The sequence below is a fragment of the Alexandromys fortis genome, unplaced genomic scaffold (assembly GCF_014885135.2).
Source record: "Alexandromys fortis isolate MF-2015 unplaced genomic scaffold, M_Fortis_MF-2015_v1.1 scaffold_30, whole genome shotgun sequence".
NCBI classification, from domain to species: domain Eukaryota; kingdom Metazoa; phylum Chordata; class Mammalia; order Rodentia; family Cricetidae; genus Alexandromys; species Alexandromys fortis.
In genome coordinates, this window is record NW_026067922.1 from 12,281,269 (window position 1) to 12,301,318 (window position 20,050).

Sequence of the window (20,050 nt, forward strand, 5' to 3'; positions counted from 1 at the left end):
GCACTGGACTGCAATCAGTTCCTCTAATTAATTTCAGAGACAAGGTGAATACTGGAACATTTTTCAAATACTATATGTATGATATCAATGCTGACGACTTTTGTATTACAGTGTCCTCAAACAGAAATGTATTTCTGAAGTTACACCACTTGCACAGTCTGCATCATACTGACTTTCTCCCTCACTAATCTTTTGATAATAAACATGATGAAAAGGTGTTCCCCATCATGTACTATCAAATTATGAATTATTTAGATAACCTACTTACTTGTGACAGAAAAAAAGGTAAAATATTTTCTAAGAGAATTAACCAGCCAAGGAGAAAAAAAATTCTTAGATTATTTGGTTCTAATCTGTAGCGATATTTTGTTTATGATCTAATAAATAAAACTTGCCTGAAGATCAGAGTGTAGAGCTAGTTACTACTTAGCCATAGAGCCCAGGGACTGGTGGTACACACCTTTAATCCCAGCACTCAGGAGGCAGAGGCAGGTGGATCTCTGTGAGTTCAAGGCCACCCTGGGCTACACTAAACTGACCCAGTTTCAAAGAAAAACAGAGCCAGGAGGTGGCAGCTCACACCTTTTTAATCCCAGCACTTGGGAGTCACACACCTTTTTAATCCTAGCACTAGGGAGATGGAGAGATGGAGGGATATGGCTGGCTGGGAGAGAGGAATATAAACCAGGAGCTCAAGGCTGAGAATTCATAGAGACAGGATCTTGGTTCTGAGGATTTTGTAGAGGTAAGAACTAGTGGCCGGCTGTTCTGCTTCTCTGATCTTTCGGCTTTCACCCCTTTATATCTGACTTTGGGTTTTTATTATTAAGATCAATTAGAATTCATGCTACGCTAATCTTTTTTATTTCTCATGCCTCAAATTCTATTTCTTTTCTTTTTAAAAATTTAACTTTATTATTTATTTATTGAATTTATTTATTTATTTTTTTGTGGTGTGTACCTTTAATCCTGGCACTTGGGAGGCACAGACAGATCTCTGTGAGCTCAAAATCAGCCTAGTTTATAAAGCAAGTTCCAGAACAGTCAGGACTGTAACACAGAGAAATCCTGTCTTGAAAATCCCTAGAAAGTTTTATAATATTTATGTATGGAGCCATTGCACAGGAAATCTGATAACTATACAGACTCTGTCAGCAGGACCAACTGTTTTGATGTATGTGACCGTCTGCGGTTGCACTGTATAACTAATAAATGCAATCACTACCAGGAACAGTCACGTTATTTAACTTTATGTGCATTGGTGTGAGGGTATCAGATCCCCTGGAACTGAAGTTACAGATATTTGTGAGCTGCCATGTGGGTGCTGGGAATTGAACCTGGGCCCTTGGAAGAACAGCCAGTGTTCTTAACCACTGAGCTATCTCTCTAGCCCCTCAAATTCTATTTCTGAAGAAAGGGACACTACCTACTTTTGAAAGATTGAACAATAATAAAGAAACTAACAAAAACAGAATAGATGATAGATGGATAATAGACAGACAGAAAGACAGACACATGTGGCTCTGTTTCTCAACTTTGGATGCCAATCTCCCCACCTGTGGTGACATTAGGAGAAACATTTGCTCAGAATCTGTGCTGTACCCATAATAACTAAGGCTCTTCTGCTTTGTCCATCAGCAGTCAATCACATTCCCTGTGGAACTTTCTCTCTCACCTGGCCTCTGCTTCTCTCCACAATGAAGCTGATGGTAACAGTCACACCCTGGCAGCACCATCCCACAGCTGGGACTAAGTGGGTGACAGGCAGGAGCAACCTCAGGTAAAAAAAAATGCTTCAGACTCACTGTTTTTATCGGAAGTTCTGGAAAGTTTCTGTGGCTGTTGTTTCGCCTTTTTTTTAAAATAATAAATAAGTACTTCTCATTGTACTGTTCACTTGGTCAATTTCTCAAGACCCAAGTTATTGGGGATCTGGGACACTATTGTCCAGTGCTTAAGACCTGTGACCTGTCTAGCTGTTATTTTCACCAAAGACTGACAAACCGTCATGGCGCAGAAGACGGCTAACATGGGAGATGCAGCCTAGACCCAGGCCTCATGATCTACCTGTTATATAAGGCTGTGGAAAAGGTACACTGCTTCAGCCTTCATGTCACTGTGATATATACTGTGCTGTCTTTAATAAGGTGCCACAAGCATTACTAGAGTCAGAAACCACTGGCAAGCCTTCCACACAAGTCTCTTACACTGCAAACAGTGCCATGGCCACAGAGGCCATAAAAGCCTAGCACAGTAATTCCTTCTGTGGAAAATGGAAGAAAGCATTTCCTATTAATACTTAGCATACTTATAAACATCTAATGAAGAAGAATGGGATGTACCCTTTGAGTACTCTAATGTAACAGAGATGCACAGTTGAAGGACAGAAACATGTCCAATGCAGTAGTCTAGAAAGAGACAAAGGAGGCCAGGGCTGTGGTCGTGCCTGTAATTTATCTCAGCAGGCGAGGCTGAGAGATGGTGAATTCAAGGCCAGCAGGTAAACTAACATAAGGAGAAAACTTGAACCAACGCCGCCTGGCACAAGCGATGACTTTCTTCCTCCTACGCAGTCATGTGATCAGTGAAAGACCCACATCTTCTTCAGAGCAGTCACATGAACACATTTTAAAAAAGAGTACATCTACTCTTCATGAAAATCTACTGAAACTAGATTTTGGACATGTTAGAAAATCACAGAATCAAATATTGCACCAGAGACCGTAGAAACAACTGTACAAAGGAACAACTTACCTCGATAGCAAAGATGCCTTTATCGCGACCATAGACTTTCATCTCTTCTGGAAAAAGCTGAAAAGCATTTCTGTATGGAATGCGGTCCTCTTCAACAAACCTGTGCTTTACAAAAAGGAGTCTCGATGAGAGCTGCACACTGGCTCTGGGTAAACTTTCTGAAAACCTCCCCCCTCACAAGGGAAGGGGTAGTTTGTGCAGCAGATCCTATCTCCTGCATATTTTAAAGGAGAAAGCTGCTGTCCCCTGCACCCTGTAGGAGAGCAGTCGGCTGATGGTCTGCAGAGTGCCTAACTCTAACTAATTCGATAAGTGTGTCTGAGAAGGGTGTATTTTCCCACTCACCACCAGGCTCCCAGATCACTCCTTTCATGTCTGCTGCCATCACTGGACTAGCTCCGTCACTGTGAATCCCTTCTACAGGAAGTTCTTCCTTGGTCCCCATTTCCTTGTCCTCCCTTCTGTCCTTAGGACCTAGCCAAGAGCGCACTAGCTGATGGAAAACTATTAAGGTTTCTGTCCCAATGCCTTGTATACAGCAGGAGGCCAAGCATTTAAACTCCAGACATTTAAAAATGGATCAAAACACTTATTGACATTCCACTCATCAAGTCAAAGTTGTGGGGTACAACATAGCACTAGCACTATGGGAAAACAGCAGTGACCCAAATAGGCCAAATTTCTGTTCCTGCCGAGCTCGAGTTCTACTGAGAAGAGGAAACGCGGGCAGTCAGTCAACAAGTCTACAATGTGCTAAAAACAAAGAAGAGAGCGAGAGAGAGCAGGAGAGAGGTCTGGTGTGCAAAGTCCTAAACAAAGTATCAAAGGAACTCAGACCCAGTTGGGAATAAGCACCCAGAATGCACTGCCTTGGCCTCCATTGTTGCCAACTTCCTAAAAAAAGAAAGTGTTGACCTAAACTTAATTTCAAAATTAAAATGTGATTTCTTTTAGTACTGAAACTTAAGAATTAAACATTTAAGGTACGAATGGACAAAAACCTCTCCCAGCTGGGTTTTCATTGATTGTTTTAGTTTATATAAAGTATCTGTGCATAGTAGACTACATTACTGGCTTAATATTATTATATACATGATATAAAACATACCTATCCCTTGAAAAACCACCTACACTTCCAAATGTTAACATACACATCACTTATTTAGTCTTTGATATATATACAACTGTAATATGATATATACATAAAATATGCAATTATATGTACAATAAAGGTGAGAACACATGCTATCAGTGTGCCCAGTGCTGAAAGTAAGGTAGTAACAGGAGATGGAGAGACCACCCACTCTCCAGGGCAGCAGTCACATGACCACAGTGCGCTAGAGAGGTGTGTCTGTGCAGGAGAGGCAGGAGAGAGAAATGAAAATTGGGGAAGCAGAGATGTCCCCAGAGCAGGCGTTGGGGTGTATGGGGTTTTAACAATGACTCACTGCCTGTAGTCTTCTCAACGTCTTACTTTAGAATTTGAAATTTCTTTTAGAAAAGCTTTTTTTCCTCAAATGGATGGCAGCTCGGTCAAAATTCGAACACACTTTTTCCCTTAGCGGGGATTAACAGCTGGCTATCTGCATCCTTAGCGGGGACTAACAGCTGGCTATCTGGATCCTTAGCAGGAATTAACAGCTGGCTACTGGATCCTTAGCGGGGATGAACAGCTGGCTATTTGGAGCAATCCAGGAATTTGTTGACAAAGGAACTGGCATCAAATGAAAGTGTCCTGCACCCTCTCCCACCCAACAGAGCACGTTAGCAGCTCCTAGAAATGCTCTCTGCCCATACTTTTACTGCAGCTTTCGGAAGCTTTGATTTGAGACACACTGGGCTTTAACAAGCCGCCAGAGGTTGCAGATCATTAAAGCTGCGCCACATTGGAGCTGTGTGCACTGTGCAACAGTCCTGTCCCGTCAATCCTTTCCGTTTCTCTATCCACCAGCTTTATCCAGGCCAGCACTTCCTGTCGAAAGCACAGACCACTTGCCTCCCTGCACAGGATACCATTTCCACATGGCTGCGCAAGTGACCCTTTATGAACACAGCTCAGATGGTCTCTCTGGCTGAAATCTTCCCACTACTCATTATAGCACCTAAAACCAAAGTCCTAATGGGTGCAGGGCTATTTCTGCGGTGATAAAGTATGTCCTGGAAGTGTATCAAAGTGATGGCTGTGTATTTCTGGACATATAGAAAACCAATGAACTGCATTTTACCTTTTGTTCTGTTTTGTAATGTGAGATGGTCTCACTAAGTAGCCCTGGCACACCTGGAACACACTTCACACTTCTGTCTGCCTCTGTCTGCTGAGTCAGAGGATTAAAGGCTTGGACCATCAGGCTGAGTATAAATTGTATATCTTTTTAGAGATTTATTTATTATTCTATGCACGAGTACTTTCCTGCACATCTGTATATGTAACACATGTGTGCTTGGTATCATGGAGGCCAGAAGAGGGCACTGGATTCCCTGGAGCTGGACTTTATAGACAAGATGGGAAAGCCATGGGAATGCTGGGAACTGAACTCAGGCTCTCTGAGAGAGCAGGAAGTGACTTAATCACCACCGAGTCACCTCTCCAGGCCTTAGGAGTGGCACATTTTTAAAATGGTTGAGAATTTTATATATGTAAATTATGTTTCAAAATTTTTAAATTAAGGGTAATGAGAGGAGAACTAAAGGTAACAACAACTAAAATTTATTATATACACGTATGAAAGTGACAAAGAATTTTTTTCAAGGGGGAAAAATTCCACCTTAGCATGGCTTACAAAGACACACCTCTGTCCTGCTCACCTCAGTCCTCCGCCCTTCAATCAGCTCTCTTCTTCCAGGCCCACTCCTCACTTCCTTGATCAGACAGAGTCCACTCCTGCTCAGAGCTTGGCGCTAACAAGGGTGGCCCTCGCTACCTGAAATACTGGGATCTTCACGGGTTGGCTGCTCTTTCGTTCAAAGTGCAGCTCAAATCCCTCTATACCAATCTAAAGCAGCCATTCAGTCATACCCTTACAGTGTCCGAGTTCAGCCTGTGCTCTGCACTTGCCTGGCCGATCATTTTCCCCTTTATTTACGTCCATCTGTTTCTCCCTCTCATCTTCAATTTCACGAGAGCAGGGACTTGACACACTTCTCTCAGCTGTATGTACCTCAAGGGTCTAAACCCTCGGCCATTCTGTGAGTACAGCAGATACTCAATAAGTATGTGTACTGTAAATGTTGGCTGTTGTTACTTTCTATCATTACTGCTAGCAGGAGGGTCCTTTATGGCTAATGTGAAGGAATAGGAACTAATCCTGAGGCCTATGGAAGCTGCTGCCTGCCCTTCCAAAGGTCCTGAGTTCAATTCCCAGCAACCACATGGTGGCTCACAACTACCTGTAATGAGATCTGGTGCCCTCTTCTGGCCTGCAGAGATACACAAAGACAGAATATTGTATACATAATAAATAAATAAATATAAAAATAAAAAAATCAGTTGCCCATATAAAAAAAAAAAAGAATTGCCCTCTGCGGGGGAGGAGAGTCAGAGCGAAGGGTGGTGATGAGCACGGGAGGAACTCAGGACTGGGACTGTCCATACAGCACACAGTGTTTTCTCTAAGAACTGCAGAAAGATATTTTCTTTTCATTTGCTAAGTTTCTGGGAGAGTTCTGCTGCCCGTACAGATTGCCCTGGGACAGCTGGTCCCTTGACTCAGCTCGGAAGATACCATTCAGTTCTCATGATTAGGAATCTTCCTGAAAGACCCTCTGGTTATCAGCAGAAGATGGAGAGGAATCACAAGACTGCAGACAGAGAGCTCAGCTGGGAAATGAGCAAGCACCCAGGTGAGGTGAGGCATGGAGGGAAGGACGGGTTCCGGGGCTTCGGGAAGTAGAAGAGACAGAACATAATGACTGGCGCGTGTGTCGAGTGAGGAGAGAGCCCAGGAACAGCCCTCAGTTTCCTGACAGAACACCAGGGTCCACCGCATGTGCTAAGAGCACTGGAGAAGGGCAGGGTCAAGGAGACAGATGCTGAGGCACTTCCTAGTCATACTGATTCAACCATAAAGACATCAAGTAGTCATGTCCAGTGAGCTCTACAGATGAACAGACGGGTCTGGCCCTCACTAGACAAGTCTGGGCTGGTAACAGAGTCAGGAGTCTTCAGCATATAGACAATAATTAGAGTCTTGGGAGAAGATGATGTCATCTAGTGAGGGCACAAAGCAAGGCAATCCTCAACTCAGAGAATCACGAGTGGTCTATGTGCAGCTGCTCACACCCAGAAAAGCTTTGTTATTTGGTTAATGTCCAAAATCAAAGGCACCACCGCCATTTACTAGAAGCATGCTATCTAATAAAAGGGCCAAGCGCCAATAATGATGATGGTGATGAGGAGCGCTGAACAAGCACGGCGAGCCAGAGCTCTAGCGACGCTTCAGATCAGATGCTCCAACTGTGATGTGGGGCCAAGGGCTGAGCAGCTGGAGCCCTAAGGTGCATTTTATTACAGACCCATTCACCTAAGGAAGCAAAAACAGACATTTCCTGACTTGCTTAGTGTGATGTCATGTGACAACAAACTGGCAGAGTCAGAGTTTGGCTTCAAACTTGTGCCCTTGTAAGCATTCCGTACACTGATTAAACCCAATGTATTATTCAGAACGCATATAAAGCAAAGGAGAAATGAACACATTAATGACTTTGGTCTGCCTGGTAAGTGACTGATTCTTCTACGCTCAGCTCATTAGTACAGTGGAGTTGGCTGTAGCTCAAGCATGCACTTCCTTTGGTCAGTCTGTCTAAAACTGTCTAGACTACCTCAAAATATGCAAATGTCTACTACTGCATAAAAAGATCTTTCTATAATACTGAAATCAACTTTTCTAATAAACAGGCTGCCTATATTTTAGCTTTTACAACCACAATACATAGTTTTATACAAATACTAATAGTCATTTTCTTAGTAAAAGATCCCCTGTCCATCTTTTCCTAGAAAAATATTTAAGTCTGCACAGGAATATTAATGTCATTTTTCTCTTCAAAGTATTTTATTCACATTAGATAATTAACTTTCTAATATCTCATATGAGGGGAACACTACAATTCTCATCATATCATTAAAAACTCAAATTATTAGACTTAAAGATGATTAACTTAGGAATTTGAACCCAAGTTCCACACAATGATTAACTGTCACTGTCAGTCTGACTGGATTGGACTCACCCAGGAGACACATTTACCTCATGTGTATCTGAGAAAATAGTCCCGGAGAGGCTTAACTATGGGAGAACCCACTGGGTATGCAGTTGGCACCCCACGGGCTAGGGTCCTGGTCCAAATGGAGTAAGGACAGCGACATCCCTTCCTCTAGTCAATGATATGAGTAAGCCACCGCCCATCACCAAGATGGCGGCCTGCATCCCCTTACACCACAAGCCAACACAAATCTTTCCTCTTCTAAGTTAGTTGTTTTCATCAGTTCTTAGTCACAAAGAGAAAAGTAACCCATGTACTACCCAAGTTTTCCATGCCTTTCTTCACTATAGGCTTTCTTGTAAAATTAAGAATATCCAAAGGCTGTTCCGAAGTTCACACAGATGATCATGGAAAAACAATCAGGAAGGAAGTTCCACTCACCTCAGAAGGTCAGAGAGAGTAATGGTTTCTCTCTGCCAGAGCAAGGACAGAGAGCAGAGAGCCAGGGTCCTGGGTACAGTCATCTTCAGGACACCCTTCTCCTTCCACTCTGAGTATTCCACTCCATCAACAGATCCAGAACAGACATCTGGGGCTTCTTTACAAACAAAGAAGATTTTTAAAAATGAATAACAAATCAAGGGGCATTCAAAATAGATTATAACTGATTCACTCTGTATAAACAATCCAGCAGTGAAGGCCAACAAAAGCTTTAGAAGGGAGCCAGGCTAAAAATAACTAGATAACTAGGTTATCTGTGGAAGTGGGGTGGATTGAGAGCCTGAAAAGAGATACAAATTTGTAGATAGCCAAAACAAACTATTTTTAAAATAAAAGGATAAACAATTACAAAGAAAAGTGAAAGTCCTTTGCTTGAAGACCTAGAACCCGAGAAGGAGGCAGCACTTTCTCCCACCCAACCCACCTTCCATGTACCCTCTAGCGGACACAGTCTACTCTACAGACAGGGATGGATCTCACGCTGTGCCACTCCCCGAGGGCTGGGGAAATGACAGTGAACAAGGTCTCACCTTTCCTGCGATTTACTCTCGCCTAAGAGCAATGAACAAAAATTACAAAGGACAGAGAAAGGTGCTATTCAGAAAAATGGCAATGCAGGAGCATCCAAAGACATCCAAGGGGAGGAGAGGCAAGATGGCTCTTTTGAGTGGGTGGTCAGAAAGTCCCCTCTAAGAAGGTGGTATTTGAGCAGAAAGATCACGAATTCTACTTTGAGGGGAAATCCCAACATGCCAACAGCAGTGAAAAAGTGTGTGTGGATTTGTGTGTGTGTGTGTGTGTGTGTGTGTGTGTGTGTGTGTGTGTGCGTGAGAGGGGCTTACAAGTGAGGGAAAGTGGCAGCTTATAATGCAGAGTGTGGAAACCACACTTCCGAGCTCAGGATCTATACTCTGGATTTCACTCTAGGTAAGGAGAGAAGTTTAGGGAGTTTTAATGTGAGGGCAACATGGCCTCACTCCTGTGCTTAATACTAGACCGCCCACAGCAGAGGGATGAAATTACGGAGCGTTGGGATGGAAACAGGCAGTCTCTCTTCCAGGACAGTCAGGACAGGAGCTGGACAGGAGCAAAGCACTTCACTACAGATGGGGAAGAGTGGTCAGGTTCGAGGCAGACTTGAAGGCAGAATCAGAAGAGCTTAGTGGTGGCTGGTATAAGCTAATTGAAGAAAACAAGCATGGTTCTGGCAAATGCAACAGGAATGAAGACATTTGCCAAGACAAAGGAGATGGCAAAGAAATCACGATGTCACACTGATCAAGTGTGGTAGTACAGATCTGTGTTTCTAGCATCAGCAAGGGTAGGGTAGGAAGGTTGAGTCAGAGGCCAGGCTAGGCAGCATAGTGAGCTACTGTTCCAAAAGCACACAGAGCTGCAGTGGTAAGCATGAGGTCTTTCCAGACACACGGACGAATGGCAAGCAGGCATTTAACTAGGGAGGAGCAGGATTAGCTGCCTCCCTCCTCCTTTTCAGGGATCAAATTTCTGATTTGGAACAGTAGTTACAAAGTTAGCACTGTGGGACCAGGGAGCTAGCTCAGCAGGCTAAGGCACTGGCCATCAACTCTGATAACCTAAGTTCAATAATCAGGACCCACATGGTGGAAGGGAGAATCGGACACCTGAAAGTTGTCCTCTGAGCTCCACATGTGTTTACTGAACACACACACACAGGCATGCACACAAACACAAATACACATACACACACCAAGCTTGCATACTCACACTTGCACACACGCCTGGGTGGTCACTGTGGCCTGTGCTACACTAGACTGATGACGGGCTCTGCTCTAGTAAAACGTCTGTGGATGGACATCCCGCTGACTCTGGGCTCTGTCACTACCTTCTGAACCTCTGTCCTGTCTCCTCTCTCCTTCTGGGTTGATTTCTTGAGTCCTATTTCATTTTCTTTCTGATTCTGCATTCATTTTTATGATTTTTTGTTTTGGTTTAGATTAATATGTAACATTTGAATTATATTAAGATATAATATTAAATGGATGTTGAAAATGAACAGAACATTTTGTGAGGACAGTAGACTACACTTCGCTCTCTTTATTATAGCAGCATGAAGAGACATTTGAATTATGTGCACATACGATCTTGCCTCTCTCTCTAATATTATAGAATAAAAGGCTTTCTGGATGATTACCTATGGCAGTAGTAGTTATATCTGAGTGGGATGGCAGCTGGTGCTTTGTCTTCTTTGTAACTCTGCATTTTATAGTTTTATATTGAATGGTATTTATAATTAGTGTAAAAACTAAAAGATAGCTCTCAAAATAATTTTTTAAAAGATTTTCTTCTTTATTTCTGTGCAAGTATGTCTGAACGTGTGTATATACCACCAGTGTGCCTGGTGCCTACACAGGCTAGAAGAAGACATCAGATCCCCTAGAACTCGAATTATAGAGGATGTGAGCGACCATGTGGGTGCTGGGAATTGAACCTGGATCTTCTGGAAGAGCAGCAGGATTCTTTCTTAACCACTGAGTCATTTCTCCAGTCCCCAAAATACCTTTTTAAAAAATATACTAAGACATCTTGAATTTTGCATGCAAATGGAAGGAAATAGAAAACACTTTACTGAGTGAGATAACCCAGACCCAAAAAGATGAATATGGTATGTATTCATTCATAAGTGGATTCTAGCCATAAATAAAGGACATTGAGCCTATAATTCGTGATCCTAGAGAAGCTAAATAAGAAGGTGAACACAAAGAAAAACATATAGTTATCCTCCTGGATATTGGAAGTAGACAAGATTGAGAGGCAAAAGTTGGGAGCACAGGGGTGGGGGGTAGGGGTAAGGGAAGATGGGGAAAGAGAAGGGAGAAGGGGAGGACTGGGGAAAGCTGGGGGAATGGAATGGTTGAGATGGAGGAAGGGTAGATATGGGAACAGGGAAGTAGATATCTTAATTAAGGGAGCCATTTTAGGGTTGGCAAGAGACTTGACTCTAGAGGGGTTCCCAGGTTTCCAAGGAGATGTCCCCAGTTAGCTCCTTGGGCAGCAGAGAAGAGGGTGCCTGAACTGGCCTTATCCTATAGCCACACTGATGAATATCTTGCATATCACCATAGAACCTTCATCTGGCGATGGATGGAGATAGAGACAGAGACCCACACTGGAGCACTGGACTGAGCTCCCAAGATCCAGATGAAGAGCAGGAGTGAGAACATGAGCAAGGAAGTCAGGACCGCGAGGGTGTATCTACCCACAGAGACGGTGGGACTGATCTAACGGGAGCTCACCAAGGCCAGCTGGACTGGGACTGAATGAGCATGTGATCAAACCGGATTCTCTGAATGTGGCTGATGGTGGAGGCTGACTGAGAAACCAAGGGCAATGGCGCTGGGTTTTGATTCTACTGCATGGACTGGCTTTGTGAGAGCCTAGTCTGTTTGGATGCTCACCTTCCTGGACCTGGATGAAGGAGGGAGGACCTTGGACTTCCCACAGGGCAGGGAACCCTGACTGTTCTTAGGACTGAAGAGGGAGGGGGAGGAGGGAGGTAAATGGAAGGAGGGGAGGAAGTGGAAATTTTAATAAAAAAAATTAAAATAAAAAAAACAAAAAAAAAACACTAAGATTTTATTCAGTTTGTTTTTCTTGGTCACATGACTCAGCAAGTCATTCTTCCTAGGTCAAGTTCCCTCCTTACACATCCTGAACACCAGGAGATAGGTGCTTGTTCATTGGTTTGTTTTTGAGATAGTGTCTCAGTCCAGGAGGGTCTCAAGAAATGCTGATCTTAAACTCCTGATTCTCATGCCTCTACCTCCCAAGTGCTGGGATTATAGGCACACACCACCACACTGCTGGCGTTAACATTGAAAATATCAGTGATGTAGGAAGGTATTCAATCTATCTGTTGCTTTCATTGGTTAATTAATAAAGAAAACTGCTTGGCTTGATAGGTCAGAACACAGGTAGGCAGGGAAGACGGAACAGAATGGTAGGAGGAAGAAAGCAGAGACAGGCAGATGCCATGAAGCTCCGGCCCAAGATGGACATAGATTAGAATCTTCCTGGTAAGCCACCACGTGATGCTACACAGAATATTAGAAATGGGTTAGATCAATATGTGGTAGTTAGCCAATAAGGGACTGAAGATAATGGGCCAGGCAGTGATTAAATGAATACAATTTGTGTGTTGTTATTTTGGGTGTAAAGCTAGCCGTGTGGGAGCTGGGCAGGACAAAATGCAGGCCTGCTTGCCTCATCACTACACATCAGGACGGCAGTTAGTGCACTGTTAGATGGATAAGCTGAGTTAGAGATCTGAGACCCACACTATGGAAGAAGAGAACCAAGAACCACCTCCCATGAGCTGTCCTCTGACTGCCACACAAGGACACTCTTGCACACACACGGATAAGAAATAAGTGACTCTCTAAAAGGTTCTAAACAGACTGGTTCTCCTTTACCTGACTTTGGTGATGCTTTGGTGACAGGGAAAGGCTTTGGAATCTGGGGCTCAGACTGGAACTCTGCTCCACTTTCAAGGGCATAGGAGGTGTCACTTAGCAGCTCAAGTTCACTGGCCCAATCTGAACTCTGCTGATTGTCTTCCAATACCTGTCCATAAAATAACAGACAGAAACAACTGCTGGAGAGTAAAGGTTAGCTTTTGTGATAGGCCTTCCTGGGGAACGGTTCCCCAACAGTTCCCCCGCAAGGCTTCTGGGAGAGGGGCTGCAAACAAGGGTGAGTGGGCAAACAGTCTGCTGGCACACACCCATGCATACACGCAAATACACACACCCACACCAGGTGGGTGCTTCCAGGAGTGCTTCTCTTGTCAAGAGAAAGGAATGGAAGATGCAGGGCTTGCAGATGAAACCCAGTTGATAGACTGCTTGCCTGGCTTGCACAAAGTCCTGGGATTGGTTCTCTGCACATAAACTGGGCACCGTAGTTATGGCTGTCAATCTAGCAATTGGGAGGTAGAAGCAAGTCAAGGGCGTCTTTGACTACACAGCAAGGGCTGGCTGATAATGACAATGAAGTTCTATCACAGCAATAGATGCCCTAACTAAGACTTGGTTAGAGGCTATAGTTCACAGGCAGAATGCTTGCTTACTATGCATGAAGCCCTGGATTCAATCCCCAGCACTGCACAAACTATGGTAATGGATGCTATGATCTCAGCATAAAAGAGGGAGAGACAGGAAGATGAGAAGTTCAAGGTCATCCTCAGCTACCTACTGAGTCTGAGGCCCGTAAGGACTGCCTGAGACTTTGCCTCTACAGCAGGGAGGGCCTGTTTATAAAGAACAACATTTCAGATGTGATGACCATAATGCACAGTGACAGTTTGCAATTCCTGTCTTTTCAACTGCAGACTCATCTGTCTCACTACATACGTGACATTTCCTCATGGATGTCTAACAGTTGCCTCAACTTAACATGTCCCATGCCCAACTCATGATCTCCCAGTCCCACCTGCCCTTTCAGTTTAAGGTGACTCCTTCCTTCTAGCTGCTTAGGTTGAGAACCTTGTAGTCATCCTGGATGCCTGCCTCCCACATCCCACCTCTAGTCCATCAGGAAATCCTCCTGGCTCTGTCTCCAAAGCTCATCTTGTGCCCTACTCATCATCTCCTGTGTACTGCTGAGCCCCAGCCTGACGGCTCACACCAAATGTAGGCTTGGCTCTCCTGTGCACTGCCAGCCCCCAGCCTGACGCCACACACCAAATGTAGGCATGGGTCTCCTGTGTACTGCCAGGCCCCAGCCTGACGGCTCACACCAAATGTAGGCTTGGCTCTCCTGTGCACTGCCAGCCCCCAGCCTGACGCCACACACCAAATGTAGGCATGGGTCTCCTGTGTACTGCCAGGCCCCAGCCTGACGGCTCACACCAAATGTAGGCTTGGCTCTCCTGTGCACTGCCAGCCCCCAGCCTGACGCCACACACCAAATGTAGGCATGGGTCTCCTGTGTACTGCCAGGCCCCAGCCTGACGGCTCACACCAAATGTAGGCTTGGCTCTCCTGTGCACTGCCAGCCCCCAGCCTGACGCCACACACCAAATGTAGGCATGGGTCTCCTGTGTACTGCCAGGCCCCAGCCTGACGGCTCACACCAAATGTAGGCTTGGCTCTCCTGTGCACTGCCAGCCCCCAGCCTGACGCCACACACCAAATGTAGGCATGGGTCTCCTGTGTACTGCCAGGCCCCAGCCTGATGGCTCACACCAAATGTAGGCTTGGGTCTCCTGTGTACTGCCAGGCCCCAGCCTGACGGCTCACACCAAATGTAGGCATGGCTTGTTGATCCCATTGAGGCCTGAAGTTCAGCATTTCTTCCCCTCTACACCTCATGTTAATCCCAGTTCCCAGAGCCCCCTCATCTCTCTAGTAAGCCCCCCTGGCTATTCTGGGTTATGTAATACCCTTCCTGCTGCTCCACTATACACATTTGTTGGCTTGTTCTGGAAATTTCCCATTTATTCATAGCTTAAAAGTTGTAGGACAGGATTCTGATGCAGGCATCTCTAATTCTTGGAACAGCTGCATCCAGAGCTCTAGGATCATGTCTGCAGACTTACTGAGAAGCCTGTATCTCTGAGGATGGAACCCATGGAATTGAACTAACTGCAAGGCAAGTTCTGTCTGTGAGCTATATACCCCATGCCTGTTTATATTTTAAAATATAATTCTCTCTTCCTTTCAAAAGGAGTATTGCTGTACTCGTGAGACAGAAATAATATTTACCCATGAGCTTCCAATTTCACTTCTTATTTCTTCATCAGGGTTTAGTGTGATAGTGTTCACCCAGGTGTTTACTCATACCAACAAAACTTCTGTCTCTAAGTTTTCAGTTAACCTAGAGATTAGAGTGTCACAGAGAACCCTAGACTCTTATTCCTATTTTCTATCTACTAGGCAACATCACAGTATACAAAGACAACCACAAACAAAACACCAAGTGTGGGATTTGAATATCATGTCCTTACTGCTTTAAGTAATTCTTTTTCTTTTTTCCTTTTAAAGAGTCACCATAAAACTATACAGCATCTTTTGCTTTTCTGGACAAGCATGTGACTCATATATCCAGACAGGCTAGCATCCCATAACTTTATGATCATAAAATGTTTCTTTTTTCCAGTTAATTCAAACTACCTTTCAGGAGTTGCTTGAACCTTATCATCTCCTATATGAGAGGGTCATTCCCTAGGTCATTTCCCTAAGTTCTATCAGCGTGGTTTGACTAACCTCAGCCCCAGGTCTACCCTAGTCACGGAGGATGCATGTGCAGCTTGGGGGCACTGCCTCGCTCACCTCTGTAGCCTATTCCTTTCATCTGGACCAGGATTCTCAGTCCTGGATCATTGACCTTTGCATACAGACCTGTGAGGACCCGACCAAACAAGGAAGTGCTGGGCCAAGCTCCCAAGTTCCTACCACACCTGAGTCATATGGCTTAGAATCTCATCTTAGCCCTGGAGGGTAGCAACCACTCATGGGACAAGTCTGTGGTTGGGACACTTGCCTTTGTCTGCAGTGGAACTGTTCTCAATTCCAAGGAAAAGGTACCATAGCACATGTCTAAAGAACAGCAGAACAAACTGCTCACGGACAGAGCGGCTCTAATAGGTGCTCTAATAGGTGGCCAGACTTCGCTTCAAAGCTTCTGAGACAGACAAGAAGGGAGCTGGATAAGTAAGCAGGAATGTCAAGTCAAAGGAAGGACATGAGCAGGGCTTAGGGATGTGGTAGACTGCTTGCCTGGCATGCACAAAGCCCTTGGCTTGGTCCTCTACACATAAACAGGGCACCATAACTTAACGTCTGTTACTTTAGCATTTGGGAGGTGGAGGCAAGTCAAGGCCATCCTTAACTACAAAACAAACCTGGCCTGGGATACATAAGACCCTATTTCTTTTTCTTTTTCTTTTTTTTTTTTTTTTTTTTTTTTTTTTTTTTTTTTTTTTTTTTTTTTTTTTTTTTTGGTTTTGGTTTTTTGAAACAGGGTTTCTCTGTAGCTTTGGTGCCTGTTCCAGAACTAGCTCTTGTAGACCAGGCTGGCCTCAAACTCCCAGAGATCCACCTGCTTCTGCCTCCCAAGTGCTGGGATTAAAGGCGTGTGTCCCCACCACCCAGCTGACCCTATTTCAAAATAAAACAAAATAAGCCAGGTGATGGCACATGCCTTTAATCATAGCACTTGAGAGGCAGAGGAATTGGATCTCTGTGAGTTTAACGCCAGTCAGGGATAAATAATAAGGTCCCTTCTCAAAAAACAGTAATACTACTACTGATAATAATAATAGGAATAACATATGCAAAAAATTCTAACAACAACAACAACAACAAAAAAAAAACAAGACAAGCAAACCCCACATACATGACAGGAGTCCCTCAAGAGCCTCCATTCTTCTAGTCTTGGGGTGGAACTCAGAGGCTTGGTGATTTACTAGCTTCTGAGTTTGACCACAACACTGCAAAACAAGTAAGACATTCTGGAAAGTTCTGAGTGAGCTGGGTATTGTGGCTGTAATCCTAGCACTTGAAAAGCTGAGGCAGGTGGATTACTTGGAGTACAAGGCTAGCCTGGACTATGGAGTAAGATCCTGACTCAAAAAAAAAAAAAAAAACAAAAAGAACCAACAAAAACTTTAAAACGGAAGCGGAACTTTAAATGCCTGAATGTTCCAAATGGTTTAATAAACAGCCCCAATTCACTGTGAAGTCGGGATCATTCCAGATTGCACCAGAAGCCTCTTCCCCAAAAACCTATAAACACTGACCACAGTCAGACAGGAAGCCACACACAGCACCTCTGTCTGCCACACAGGCGGATTTTGCTCCATGGCTCACCTTGGCTTTCTTTCTGCTTGTACGAACTGGGTTTTTACAATAGGCCTGCTTGCTCTTCTGAAGATAACGCTTCCAAAAATTGTGTAAAACTTTGTCCTAAGGTAGAAGGGAAGCAAGGGGTGCGTCATCATGATGGCAAACACAGTCACATCTCTACCACACACGCTGTCCTCCTGTGCAGGTCACCTCCAATCAAATGCCTTCTCACCTGCTTTCCCTTATCAGGTACATGGGGACACTGAATCAATAAATGGGAAACTTTGTTTCCCAGCGCAGGAGACTAAATATAGTCCTCAAGAGATACTTCTAAATCTTGGAGTTAGGGGAAGGAATAGATAGACATTAAGATAACCACAGAGCCTATTCTTTTACACAATCTGGATCACAGAAAGGAAACAATTTATCCATGACTACACTTCTAGTCAGGGCCAGAGCCGGCTCTTCCTGCGGATTCCTCCCCGGGTCTACTCAAATCTCACACTTCAAACAACAAGGAGCCAACATCTAGACACATATGACTTACCTTTAGCTCTGGGCCTACTCCAAGGGTCTTCAGGGCCTCCGCCTGGTGGTAAAGTATGCACTGAAAACCTTCACACACATACCAATCCCAGCCTTTCTCTGAAGAACAGATAAAAAGCTTTAGATGCATACATTTCTAATTTATTATGGCTCCTCTACATAATGCAATTTCTGCTTACATATGCCAAAAGACTATTTCTGTGTCTCAAATAGTCTGTTCTTTCTTTGTGTGTGTGTCTACGTGTGGCATGTGTACTTTGTCTTTTTCTAAATGATATCTATCTATCTATCTATCTATCATCTATCTATCCATCTATCTATGCATGCCTGCATGTGTGTCTGTGAGGGTGTCAGACCCCTGGAACTGGAATGGTTGTGAGCTGCCACGTGGGTGGGTGCTGGGAATGAAACACAGGTCCTCTGGAAAAGCAGCCAGGGCTTCCAACTTCTGAGCCATCTCTCTAGCTCGTTTTTATTTGTTTGCTTTTATGTTTGTTTTGTTTTAAAATAGGTCTCACTATGTGACTTTGTCCAGCCCAGAACTTGATTATGTATGCAGACCAGGCAGGTCTCAAACTTGTACCAGCCTCCCCACCTCTGTCTCTTCCTTCTAAGTGCCAGGAGCACAGACATAAACTACCATATCCAGCTATGAACAGGTTCTATCTATATTTTTTTCCAATCTGATGTATTCTTGATATATTTGTATATATTTATATTTAACAAAAGTAAGCATTCTGTTAACATATTGAATTGTTTTCAATTAGCTATCATAAAAGCAAAAAACTTACTAGGTGGCATATTTAAAAAAATAAACAGGTGAAATTTACGTTTGTTTGGGGTTTCTGTTTGTTTTTGTTTTTAGTTGTTTTGTTTTTGAACAGGGTCTTACTATGTAGCCCTGGCTATCCTGCAACTCAATATGCAGGCTGGTATGGAACTCACAGGGCTCTGCCTACCTCTGCCTCCTGAGTGCTAGGATTAAAGGCTTTCCCACCACACTCAGTGAGATTTAAGCTTTCAAATGTGTTTTACAATGCTCAAGATATTGCTATGTTGGAATACTTGGCCACTGCCTCTACCAATTTTCTGCTCCATTTCAACACATATTTTGGTCAACAAATGTAAGTGACAAGAACCAAGAACTGATGTGCAGAATGGGCAATAGGCATATTTAAAGAAAATAAACTCCAAGTGGCATTCTGCTTTTGTGAAAATGGTTCTAGGTTATAGAGAAACTGAAAATAAGGAGTCTAGTACACACTGATGCCGAGGTGGTGTAGGAGGTCCTTCTGTATTTGATGTATTGATGTTTCCAGGCTGCACAGTGCTCTGCATGGCAGATTTGGCTGTAACTCAGATAAAAAGATTTTACGTGCTGCTCGCTCATTCTCAGAGTTAAAGTGCTGAGCGTGGCTCCTACCTGGCGGCCCCAGAGCTAGCAGAAATGGTACAAACACCATTTTGAAATTGGAGAGAGATGGAGCATACAGCGCAGCTGCAACCAAGCTGCTTAGCATTTTAAAAGCTCTTCTAGACAGTAGAGAACTACAGACAATGTAATAAGGACAGATTCAGACATAAACAACCTCTAAATAAATAAATGTATGTAGGCTTGGGAGAGTATAAAAAGTCATAAAAAAGTTAGTGCTTTAAAAAAGGGGGTAAAGTCTTTAAAGAGACAGAGTACAGATAGTTATAGATTAAGAGAAATAAAATAAGCCATGTAAAAATGGAAAATCCACAGAGAGTCTGGATTCTGTATATTGTTGTTTTCTTTAAATTTTTTGACTGTGAAGGAGCTAAGTACAGAGAGACTTTTCATTGTATGTGCTGCTAAGCTAATCTAACATGTATATTATAAAAGTATTAAGACTTCAGAATTTGGGTCTAAGGATATGATGCTTTGGAAAAGAGGTTCTTTTGTTTTCACAGAAGATGAGACCCTGTGGATTGCTTCTAGACCAATATGGAATGATAAACCATGCCCTCCTGAAAGGTTGCTGTAAACACCCTCAGAAAATTACTTCACCCAACTGCTGACTGAGATGAACCTAACACAAAGGATAAACCAAAAAGCACCTGATTAACAGCGCCGCCATACAGCGCGAAGCAGTTTGAAGAGAAAAAATTGTGCCCATATTCCCAAATATTGTTTATAACTGTTTTTATACACTTAAAGGGGGATATGATATAGATATGAATAATTTGCATTGGTATGGATTTTA

General features: G+C 43.7%; 1 protein-coding gene and 1 non-coding gene across 3 annotated transcripts in view; both read right to left on the minus strand.

Annotated features, from left to right (window-relative positions):
* Taf1b (TATA-box binding protein associated factor, RNA polymerase I subunit B) overlaps positions 1-20,050 on the minus strand; it is an 80,088-nt gene that overhangs the window by 48,466 nt on the left and 11,572 nt on the right. Inside the window, exons 4-8 of one of the 2 annotated variants that reach the window (XM_050141916.1) lie at positions 17,824-17,921; positions 17,301-17,396; positions 12,903-13,053; positions 8,392-8,548; positions 2,755-2,854 (exon numbers count right to left, since the gene is read on the minus strand). In XM_050141916.1, the coding sequence (XP_049997873.1) occupies positions 2,755-2,854; positions 8,392-8,548; positions 12,903-13,053; positions 17,301-17,396; positions 17,824-17,921 (602 nt within the window). The remainder of the gene's footprint in view (positions 1-2,754; positions 2,855-8,391; positions 8,549-12,902; positions 13,054-17,300; positions 17,397-17,823; positions 17,922-20,050) is intronic. The other variant, XM_050141917.1, reaches the window with a different exon arrangement.
* LOC126501379 (small Cajal body-specific RNA 14) lies at positions 1,104-1,238 on the minus strand. Its single transcript, XR_007591663.1, has one exon. It is a non-coding gene; the product is annotated as a small Cajal body-specific RNA 14 (non-coding RNA).